Source organism: Aquila chrysaetos, chromosome 4, assembly GCF_900496995.4.
Source record: "Aquila chrysaetos chrysaetos chromosome 4, bAquChr1.4, whole genome shotgun sequence".
Taxonomy (NCBI): domain Eukaryota; kingdom Metazoa; phylum Chordata; class Aves; order Accipitriformes; family Accipitridae; genus Aquila; species Aquila chrysaetos.
This window is the reverse complement of record NC_044007.1, coordinates 23,991,635-24,003,927: the sequence shown is the minus strand read 5'-3', so window position 1 is coordinate 24,003,927 and position 12,293 is coordinate 23,991,635. Positions and strand designations below refer to the sequence as shown.

General features: G+C 36.5%; 1 protein-coding gene across 10 annotated transcripts in view; it reads left to right on the top strand.

The window, feature by feature from the left end:
• Window positions 1-12,293, top strand: part of VPS13B (vacuolar protein sorting 13 homolog B) — a 498,323-nt gene that overhangs the window by 332,267 nt on the left and 153,763 nt on the right. For all 10 annotated transcript variants that reach the window (XM_041123226.1, XM_030011504.2, XM_030011500.2 and 7 more), the window contains 2 exons: window positions 7,195-7,321; window positions 9,039-9,182. In XM_041123226.1, coding sequence (XP_040979160.1) covers window positions 7,195-7,321; window positions 9,039-9,182 — 271 coding nt within the window. The remainder of the gene's footprint in view (window positions 1-7,194; window positions 7,322-9,038; window positions 9,183-12,293) is intronic.

Below are 12,293 nucleotides of genomic sequence, written 5' to 3'. Positions count from 1 at the left end.
AGGATGACATTAATCTCCAAAGGACTTCTAGCCAATCACAAGTTATGCTAACATAGCAAAACCAGCCACTGAGGAACTGGCTTTCCTTTTCCTTCCCATTGGTGGCTGAAATCATATTGCCAGCACACTTTGGTCTGAGCTTTATGGTTATAGTTTGGATAGGAAATTTGGTGGGATTCCTGAAAAGCTGTTGAGATAAAGAATAAGGGAAGCAGCTATTACAGATACTCGATGAGTTCTCTTTTTTTCTTTTTTTTTTTTTTTTTCCTTCTTAATAACTGCTTGGACATTCTTCTTTTCCTCAGCAGACTTCCAAAATAAAATTTGATTAGAATATATTTCACAGATAAGTATGTTTGTTTTGAAATTGCTTTTGAATGAATCTTCTACTTGGGTTTTAATTTAGATCAGTGGTAATTAAATACATTAGCTTTTCCTTCCTGCTATGCAATACAATATTTTAATTCCAGCTTGAATTTGCTTAAAGAGAAAGTTGGTATGAGGCTTTTCTTGTCCTTTTGGCTTAAAATTTTACACATTTACTACAGTTCTTTTTCAGGTTGTTAGCATTTTTGCTTTTTAGCTGGCAGTCATTTTTGCTGCATCTGGGTTTATTTTATGATCTGTGGAAGTGGTGTGCTGAGAACTGGAAGAATCTGCATTGAACTCTGCCATCCACTGAGATATTTCCAGCACACACCAAGAGAGTGGCTACATGGTGTTTTACATAGTGCTTAGTGTTTTCAGGGTGAAGTTTATCTTAAGATTTCCTGCAGCCACCACAGAAGCTTTATTCCTTGACCTATTTGTGATACCATTTTCCTTTTTAATTCTTTAAGTTTCTTAGACATTTTTAACCTGGAACATAATGAATTATTTTTACTTAGTTATTTTAGGGTTAATTTCTTTGTTTGGTTTTAATATACTTCTATTTGGTTTTACTTATGGTTTAGAACCAGTATTATGGTTTGTTAGGTTCACTGGGGTTTAAGATTCTTTTCTGAGAACCTTTTTCCTCATTTTTTTAATTCTTAGATGCTATGTGGTGCAGTATAGAATACAACCTATATCCAAGTATTTCATATAGTTACTTTACAGAAAACTTCAGCGTAGATACTAGCCATTCATTTTCCATTCCCATTTCTAAAAGCATTACTGTATTTTTTTAATATAAATTAAAGTCGTAAAAATTCTGAAATAGATTATATTGTAATTTAGTCTATGGGGTTGAAATTTGGTCTTGTTTTAAAAATTCACATGAAAACCAAATCACTCTAAATGTAAGACCTATGGATATCATACAAAGAAATATTTGAAAGCTTTTGACGTAATTTATCTTTTAAATGCTTTAACAATCCTTACACAGAAAGTGAATCCTTCAAATTTTCCCACCACTTTTTCTGGAGTTCCATATTCCTAGCATTTAATATCTCATGGGTTCGAATTTTTTTTAAACTTTTACATTGTAATGTGGAAAGTAAGCAGTCTTGCTTCAAGTTTCGAGACTGAGTGTTGGAATATTTCAAGGTGTTTAGTGTAAATTTCTTCATGAGGGGCTATTGTGAAGTGCTGCTGTGATGCCTCCTGTGCCTTCGCAGATCACCCCAAGAAGAATGGGGGAACTGGAGCACTCCGGTAGGGTGGATGCCATCTCTCAGAAAAAAATGTCCAAATGCTGTGCTGTACTGAGGATCAGAGTTCATAACTCTTTCCATTATGAAATGTTTATACTTCACTGTAGATGTTATAAAAAGCTCCCTAATGGTGTAATATATAAAAAGAATACTGGAAACAGTCAGACAGTTCTAATAAGGTTATGTACAAATGAAACCTGTCCGCATTTATTCCCTTTACTAAACAGCATGTGGGGAACTGGGAGTACTTAACCAAAAGAAGTTTTCTTGATTGAAAACTCCTTTTTCAGCTTGCAGATCTCCTCCTCCCTCTCCCTCCTCTCAATGGAAAAAACAACAGCCCTGAAGGAAATAAAGAAATATATCCTCTCTTGAGGCCTCGCCCCCGTCCCTGTGCAATCCTTCTACAGCTCCCAGCAGCAACTTCTGCTTCCTGCAGCCTGAATAAACTCTGTTTAAAAAAAAAATTAATTGAGCTTAAAAGCATTACTTCTCTGTGTGGTAATGACTTGAGTGTGGCAATATACTGCGTTACAGTTTTGTCCTTGGCGTACCACCATCTGGAACAGCTCTCTGCGACTCTCATTGAGTATGTCAGGGAGCCAATGATCTGTTGTACAAAACTGAACAAAATACCACTCTTGCTTTGCAAGGATCCTCAGAAAGGTTTCCTGCAGATTCTTCTTTGAGTAGTTTTCATTTTCGTGCTTTTTTGGAAAGTTGTGCAGCTTGCCAAGCTCTAATAAGGAAGACCAGAAAAAAATTATCTGTAGATCCACGTGTAGGGGGAAGTAAGGGCATTCCCTGTGAATCTTTTGGAATAAAATGCAATACATTTTTATTCAGTCCTGTATTTCAGTTGCTGTGTTTATTGTACCTGAAGTCATGCTTGTATTCATACTGTACAAAGTCTTACTCAATAAGATGGAGTATGTTATTTTCTTTATTAATCCACAGCAAAGAAATCTTGTACAGCATTCTTAAGAGGAAAATCAGCTTTACTGAGGCATAATTATATAACAATAGTCATTCTGTATAGCCAGATGGTATACATTTGTTCATTGTCTAATTTTGGTCATTAGGTAGTCCTCAAAATGTTACTATGCTATTTTGCTGTCTTGTGATGTGTCTTTGCAACACCTCAGACAGCTGAAAGGATGTGAACTATTCTTCCCACTGGGAGATGGAGGCCTGAGGCATGATGATGTTAGTAGTTTGATATCCTAATACATTTGTGGGTCAGGGATTAACTGATTTGTACAACTACATGGGAAACCTGCAAGAGAAAAATCTTTTGTAGTCCTAAGTTAACAACATACTAGAGAAGGCCTATTCCATGCTAGTACTTGGGGTTTTTGCTTTATCAAGTCGCAAAATTCTTTGTGAGGATTCATCTCTCTGTAGATACTAAACTTACATGGCATAAATGACCTCTTGATTGTCATTCATGTATTGAATGTATATGAGCTTCTCCATGACCTATGTATTTTTTTAAGTATATAAGGGCTCAAACTCTAGATTAAGTAAGGTGTTATTAAGAAAAAAATTATAATTAAGAATAAGGCAAATATTTTCAAGTTTCACATCTAGGTTATGTTTAGCTCTTACTGGCCAGTTTTGTCTGTTTGTTTCAATTAGTTTTTTCCACATAAGAAGCCAAGTTATAGTCCTTCTTGTGCATTTTCACAACTTATCCAGTCTCACATGATCACACCTCCTTAGTTAGTGCAGCATCAACTCTTTGGCAGTCCTTCCTCCTCATATAAATTCAACATGCTTCTGAGTGGATGTAATCAAATACGGATGATTTGATTTGATGTAATCAAGTGTTGTTGCTTTGATTCCAAAATTCTGTTCTTCACATTTTTTTCTCTCTTCTTCCCACAACATTTTTTGTCGTATTAATCATTAGATATGTCTTTGCTTTCAAGGTACTTCCAGACTGCTATGTCTGTCCATTTCCCCTTATGTGCCTTCTTTCATTTACATTGACTCATCTACACTCAATGCTCATCAGACCTCATCACACCAGTTACCAGGGCTGTCGCATTTAATTTTCAAGAAAGCACTTCTTGCTCGCTCCTAGGCTAATCTGTCTGTTCTAAAGGCATTTCCTGTGAACATTCACAAAGTTATTGCATTGTCGTCTTCCAAATCCTTCCAAAAAAATTTGTTTCTATTATACTGTAATACAAAAATTCTTAAGACAGCTTTCAGGTTGTCACTGTACGGATATCGTTAGCTATGGCGCTGTTAGTTGTTCCCTTTTACTTCCCTGTCTGAGGGTGCATTTTTTCTTATACTTAAATTGTAAGCCTTTGAGGACAGAGACCATTTTTGTCCTGTGCTTTTACAATGGGGATCTGTGGTCCATAAGCAGAGTTCATGTTATTGTACAGATATAGCCCAAATTCATCACTGAGTAAAAGGCACCTCCAGGCCTTATCACAACTGCTTTGCTGCCTTGTTGCTTTGCGTTAGCATATGGTCTTTCAAATGTGCTGTACTTTTAAGTGTAGATGATCAACTGCTTTAACATCTCTAAAAGTACTAGCTTTTGCTTTTTTTTCCAAGACAAATATATAACAGATGCATAAATGAACCATGGAATGAATGTGCTGCAGACATAGAGCCATCATTACACTCTTCACAATCAAGTTTTTTCATAAGCTCATGTGGCGTACACCTGTGTTAAGTTAACGGTGCACTTAGGTGCAGTGTGGAAGACTTAATAATTCAAAGTGGAATTTGTTTCTTTGTTCCTTTTGTGCTCTTTCTCATATCCTCTCCCTTCATTATTTACTGTGCTCTGTTTGCCTTCTGTTTGTACTTACGATTATTTTGCTAATACTTGATTTGGCTGAGCTTCAAATTCACCAAGTAGAAATGCGGAAAGAAGTAGAGCAGGACAGGGATACCATGTAAAGATGATTTAAAAAAAATAACATAAAAAAATCAGCAATCCAGCTATATTACCAAAAAAGTCTTTTAAGATGCAGTGTACTGGATATCTACCAGAATAACATCTGAAAATTAAGAAATGGGAATATGTATGAGCTGAAAAATAATTTGAACAATGATTGAAGAGAGCCAGTTGTGTGTTTAGGGTTCAACAAATAACTTGCTTTTACAGCTCTGTTTCATATGTTGAAATCATACTTACTAGCATTTTTATGCCCCTTCAGTTGGAAGTTTTCTATTGTATAGCTGTGTGTTCTTTCATAGAATTTTTCTACTACTTAGCTCCTTCATTTTCTTCAAAAAGGTAGGCGTTTCTTTCTTATCCTATTGAGAAAGGGAAATAGGAATTGGGTAGAAAGCCATCTGGTTTAAATTTAAAATGAAGGTGATGGCAGGGAGAGAAGCATTTGTAGAACTGGCAAAATCTAAAATCATTTTCTCCGTTGAAGGTGTATGCTAACCACTAACAGGTCTGCTTTCTAATTTGGGGATCTAATTAGACTAATCTTGCTTTTAAAACCATCATTCGAGATCAGCAGAGCTACAGCTGACTAAAATGTTAAAGCTTTTAATATAAGATGGTAGTTTTCTCACACTCATTAATTGGCTTGCTCTTAAGCACACTGCGTACTACTCACGGTAGCAGGCAGCCTGTTCAGCCATGTTTGTGAAGGTCATTTGAAGCAAAAGTTTATTAGACTTGTGCTCAGTAAATACTAGCTCTGTGCTCTGTAGCATCTGCTGTTAACTTCTGTATACTGTTGCCCCAAATAAATTTAAAAGCTTTAAGGCCTACCCTCGACAGTTTATATTCCCTTGTAGATTGCCATGCTTTCTACATGTTTTGAGGACACTTAAGCAAATTGTTAGTAGAATTTGAAGCATCAAAATAGAAACAGTTGTAAGCAGTAAATGATCATCTATGGATTTTGAATCTTTTGAAGTTGACTGAATTACAGCCATGTTGATATCTATTTAATTTCTTTTTGGCCTAACCCTTGGCCTACAAACCATCAGCATTTGAGATTGTTTACTCTTCAGCATAATCCATTTCAGAACCATTACCTTTTACTAGACTATGTATATTGATACCCATTCTTAATCGAGAGGTTTAATTACCTATTCCACATGTAGTCCAGAGATTTCTGCATAGACAGGCATATAACCATATTGTTTAATGACATTAACATGGATAGCTCTAGCTGATGATAAGAACTAATTGTCTAATTGCATAGTTCATGTGTCTGGCTCACTTGTGCGATTTATGCTGATGTCTGAACTGCTGCATCTCCATTACTGGACAGGAGATGGTGAGACGAAAGGTAATACAGGTATCCCTAGCTGACATGCAGATATGTCTGAGGAGTTCTGCATAGATCTGTTTTCTTCTTCTATATGGCAGTGTAGTTCTGTCTTTTATATTGTATTGTGATAGATAGTTGCATGATTTAATATATACTTCTAACTTGCATTGTTACACAGTTGATAATTTTCTATTTTGCAAGCATAGGAAAACTTACCATGGGCCAATAACTTCTTGATGATTTTTAGAGGAGTTCTTAGTGAAATACAGGTATTTAACATTTCTATACATGATGATAGGTAAAAAGAATTATCAAAAAACTGTCTTGATGGAAGGGTTCTCCCAGGAATTTGAACTGTATCCTCTTTAGGGGCTGAACACCATCTTGATCCCATTACATTTTTTTTACCCTGATCAGAGGCTCTCAGATGGCATTTTGTGGCAATAGTTTATTTGACCTGACCCAGAAGATTCTGGCTAGTTGGAATGGGTTGTCATAAGCTATTAGTGATCCATCTATAACAGAGTTGTGCCTCTAGGCTTAGTATTTGGTTAAAGGAAAAAAAAAAAAAAAAACACCCAGCTGGAAAACAAATGTAATTATCAAGTTTAATGGAACAAATATTCTTGGCAAGCAAGTGTTGATACTTAGATTAAAAGGTACCAACTAAGAACGACCAGTGACAGCAGCAGTGGAGGAAAACTGATAGCCCTCTATTTTCAAGGCATTTTAAACATCTTGGGCAATAGTTATTACACATTTAATGTGTGAGAGTTTCATAGGATTTGCTAGTATGATTTTTCGTGTCTTTTTGTGTCAGTTATGTTGTTTTGTGCAGAATTTTTTCACCACAGAGTTTTAATGCATGAATTCAAATATCATGCAGGGTTCATGACAGCTATTCATGCCCTAAAGTGAAGGGCATCCACAGGCGAGTTTGAAAAATACTGATAATAAAGTTTGTAGTTTTGTTCAAATGATTTTCTATAGTTCGTTAAACAGTAGAAGCAGCAATGTCAAATGTCAAAGTTGTCTACCTGGAGATGGGTTGAAGAGTCAAATATTTAGACATATCTTTTCTGTGAAATGAAGGTAGAAGTCTGCCTTCAGGATTGGAATTAACATGATTAATAATGGTGATATTTAATGCTTATTGAGGTAACAATCAAATGCCAAACTGGTATTGAAGCAGTTTTGTGCTACACGCTGGATGTAAAGAAGAATATGAGCAGTTTTTGCCCTTCAACAATTTATAATGTAATTTCATGTTTCTTTTTTTTTTTTTTTTTTTTTAGCATAAGGCGGCATCAGGAAAGGAGAGCAATTTTAACTCCAATTTTGACAGATTTCACAGTTCGAATAACTGCAGCTCCTGCGATTATTTTTACAAAAATTGATGCTGCGGAGAATTTACACCCAGAGGTTAGTACAAAATGTGAACAGAAATAGCATAACTTTTAATATGTGGACAATCTTAATATTGTACTGTTCCACCATTTGAAGTGTACAGGTGTGTTTTCAAACACAGATATCGCCAACCAGGGAGGAAAAACAAAAGTCTTAGTCACTAGCTGAAATGTTCTTTCTCTACAGGAGAAAGAATTTGTGTATAGCATTCGATATTTAAGGCAGCCTGTCCAAAGGTAGATAAACCTGTTTGCAATTCAGAAAATGGGAATCCTTTAATGATTTCCAGTGATATTTTAAAAATATTTGTGATGGAAGCGTGTTGAGAAGAAGTGCTATTATTACAAAACATTGTATTCACAAGCTTTCATAAAGAAGCCTGAGAATGCAATCTATACACTATCTAGAAGAAGAAAGTTGAGCTGACTTCTTTTAGCCAGATTTTTCAAGCCCACAGGTTGCCACAAAGCATCCACTCCCCAACCATTACTGTTGGTATTTCAAGGTACTCCAGATTTAACAATCACTTTTACCCATCTGTGGGTCAGCTTGTCAATGATTAGTCTGTGAAGCATGTTATACACAAAAGGTATTGGCTCACTTTTTGACATTGGCTTTTAGCTCAAGAATTTAAAACATATTATGTAGGGGAAATATCAGAAAGTTTTTGTCAGCTGACAAGGAGTATTTCTCATAACAGCTACCTCCTGGTAAGAGCAAAACTGGTACATGAGTATAAAGGGTATTAGGTGTGTATTGCAACATGCAGTAGGTGTACATTGTTGGAAAATAATAGCTAATGGGCATAGAAAGAAAAAATTGACAGCTTCATATTTTGTGTAAAGGGTCATCACAAGGGCAGATGGAAAATTATTTAATGTAAAAAAGAAATAAAAAGCTTAGGGGTTGGCTAGGATGCATAGAAGTTATTCAATTAAAAAAAAAAATCTCTGAGCTTTACTAATGCTTATGTTCAAGAATTTCAGTGTTTTTTATACATACATTCTTCTTGTTATCTATTCCCTGGATGACGTTCACTAATGAAGGAAGAGGTCTAGTTTAGATTATGAAGAGCTCGAACATTGTGCAACCTTCTCATGAGAAGGGGCAGTACTTTTACTTACTAAGCAACCCTTCTTCATTGGTTCTGTTTTTCATCTCTTTATCGCTTGCCAACAGTGGTGAAGAGCTTTTTTTTGTGCTAGATAACACCAATAAAACAGTGGCCATCCAGCTAGCTCTGCCAAGGTATTAGCAATGGTTTCCAGGCAAAGAGAAATCAATTAGGTTGGTTATCAGTGAGTTCCAACACAAAATTTCATTGTAAATCGAGCAGAGTTTATGGTTTGGTTTTTTTGTTTGTTTTTTTTTAAAAAAAGCACATCCTTTTCTTGGAAGGAAAGGAGAATAGGAGTCATTGCCAAGGAAATAAAAACCAAAATCTGACAGTCCACTGTTTGATACTACCAAGAGATGGAAACAAGACCTCACACATGAGATGCTTTTCTTGCAAAATTTGTCTTGATAATCATGCTGTTGAAAGCAAAGCAAAGAATAAGCCATATCCTTGTTTAGAAGCTTGAGACACCACTTTCTTCTAAAAAGACCAAATTAATACTATATACAATGTTGAAGCATTGACTACAGCAGATAATCAAAATACAGTTATATAAAAGCTGAAAATTATTTCCCCAGTAGCTGTTATCTAGTATTTTCCCTAATTTCTCCACAGGAAATTTTGGTATGTGGTCATTCTTTGGAGGTGAATGTGACAACAAACCTGGATTTCTTCCTCAATGTGGGTCAAGTACAACTTCTTCAGCAGCTCGTACAAGCCAATATGGTTGGACTGGAACCTTCCAGTAGCACCACCGAGGTAGGTTTTTCCCTGGTTTGCAGCCGGTTTTCTTTAGAGTACCATAGCTCTGATCAGGTGTTTGCATCATCTAGACAAAATTATATAGGTAAATGAAATACATGTTTTATTATTGTTTGTTTGGTCAGCTTTAAAATGCATTCTTATGTTGTTCTAACAATAGGATGAGTGTTGTTTTAGCATGAATATTATTCAGTAAATTGGACTAAGGTGGTTCTGCAACATCTCATGTACAAGGACAATTACGTAAATGATGAAGGAAATAAATTTTGAAGTAGGTTTTTGAGGTTGTTTGACATTTCACTTTTAACTTTTATTGAAACTTTGGCATCTTCTCATGAGTTCACGTACTACACTGTGCTTCGCTAAAGCCAGTAAACTGTAGAATTTTCTTTGTGCCTGGTAACCACTACTCACATTAACTGTCTTCACCCAAGTCCCTGAGATTCAATCCACCTCTGAATATTCTCATACTTCTTCATTAAGAATGATGATGGGTACATCATGAAGGGTCCTTCATCTTCTGAACAATTAATCTCTCCTTTTTTCTGGAATCTTACAGTGTTCAGCAACCATCTCTTGAATTTGTCATTCTTCTTTATTTCTGGAAGTTGATACCTCAGTTTGCATTGAAGGCCAGTCACTAACTGTGACAGACTTGTAAGTTAAATTATTAAACTTCTGGGCTGATACAAAAAAAAGATAGGAGAAAAGAAAGTGAAAACTTTGTCCTAAGAAAAAATAAGTATTTCTTATCTTCAAAACCAGGAATCTAGTCAGGCTGATGGCATCTTTAAGACAGTAGAACTTAATATGTGACAAGTCCACTGGAATGGCTGTTGGACCCATTGAGAAATCTTCACAAATAAGAACAAGATTTAGGGAGAGAGTTAAAGAGCAAGACACAATCAAGAATCTGGCTAATGGGAGAGCTGAAGAAACTTTCCTCCTTCCTTTCCTGAATCTCAGATTTAGCATACATGTGAGTCTGGGTGGAAGTGAGGAATGCTCTAAAGCAGCCAAACTGCTTATAGTCCTTTCTCCCTCACCTTGTCAAAACCCCAGAAGTTATATGTATCTGCTAATCTATGCATCACATCACCCCGCCGCTCCTTTATCCCTTCCCAAGGATAGAGGGAAATAAAGGGTGTTGTTTCATTACCATGTTGAAACATGAAAGTTGTAGAAAAGAAATGCGGCATATTTTTCTTTTCCTTGGATACTTTGCAGACATAGGGCCTCTTTTGGAGATGAACATTATAAATAAGTATATGTGGGAATATCTTCAATAAATAATTTGTGGAGCACTGTTTTCCCATTGTCAGTGGAATGGATAGAATCAGAAGATTTGAATGGCTGCCAAGAATTTTAATTTTGAGTTGGCACTGTGCAGAAGTGCTGCATGACTGATGTGCACTGTACAAACTTAAAAGCAATTTACTACATAATTTCAGAAAGCTTTTTGTTGACTACATCCCAAGATACCTATTTGTTCTTCAGTGATATCTCCCTTGCATTATTGAAGTCTCCTGTAATGAGTAACGGGAGTATTTCTGGTTCAAGGTGGTAGTTGCCTTTTCTTTAATAAGTTGTAGAACTGTGTCTTGATTTACTATACTGAAAATGTAAAATCCAATAGTTGGTTACTTTTTGTTGAGTTCTTTCATCAATGTTCTGTAGTCTCATGTGCCTATATGAAACCACCCCTCTAATATATGCACATTTATTATTATCCTCATGTTTCTCCTTTAGTCAGCAGAGAGAAACATAATACACTGATGGTATGCTGCTGTTTTCATCTCAGTGAATGGAGCCTGCACATGGCCATTCATACTTCACACCTGCTAATTATATCATTGCAAGAATCAAAACATAATTTAGGTTGGAAGGCACCTCTGGAGACCATTCTTTTGCTCAAAAGAACACTAATGTCAAAGCTAGATCAGGCTTTCCAGCACATTGTTCAGTCAAATCTTTCTTTATCTCCAAGGAAGAAGGTTGCACTGCCCCTCTAGGTAATTGTCCTGTGTGCTACCCTCACTCTGGCAAATTTTTGTCTCTATATCCATTCAGAATTTTGCTTGATACAACTTTTAACCATAGCCTCTCAACATTTCACTCTGCATCTCCACGAACAGTCTGACTTCATCTGCCTCATGACCCTGCTTTAGGTAACTGGAAAGAGCAATTTGATACCCCACCACCATCCTTAGACTTCTCTTTTTCCATCTGAACAAACCTAGCTCTCTCACCTTCTCCTCATAAACCCTGTGCTTTAACCTGTTAACCCTCGTGATGATCCTCCGCCCACTCAGGTTTGTCAATCTTTTTCTTCTACTGTTGAGCTTAAAGCTAGAGATAATACTCTAGATGTGGACTCACAAGTATCTAATAAAAGGAAATAATCTCACATCTGACCTACTGGCTGTTGTTAATGCTGCCCAGTAGGTGCTTAGCCTTCAACAGTACGGGGGCATGCTGCTATCACATGTTCAATTGGTTGTCCACCAGGCCCTTGGGTTCTTTTCTGCAAAGCTACTCTGTAGTAGTTGGCCTCCAGCCTGTATTTGGTTTGGGATTTTTCCATCTCAGGTGCAGGACTTTACGTTTTACCTTTGACCTTCATGAGGCTTCTGTTAAACCATTCCTCCATTTTGTCAGTGTCCCTCTGAATGTCAGCCCTACCCCTCAGTGTATCGACAAGTCCCCCCAGTTTGGTGTCATCTGTGAACTTTCTTTGGGTATGTGTTGTATCATTGCTAAGGTCTTTAATAAAGACATTAAACATGATCAAACTTTGGAGAATGTCACTCTCTAAGTAGAGTTCAGCTGCACTTTGGAACAGTGGCCATTACTCTCTGACTTTAGAGATCCAGTGTGGTTTTTATCCACCTTGTAGTCCACCCATTCAGTTCACACTTAACAGTCTGGATACAAGTCTGCTGTGGAAGACTCTGTCTAAACTTTGCTAAGGTCGAAGAAAACAGCTTCCACTACTCATCCAGAGAATCAATCATCTCATCATAGGAGGCAATCAGATTATGGTAAGTCATGATTTGCCTTTTGGTAAATAGGTGTTGTTTGTTCCCCAAAATTTTTTTGCCCTTGAAA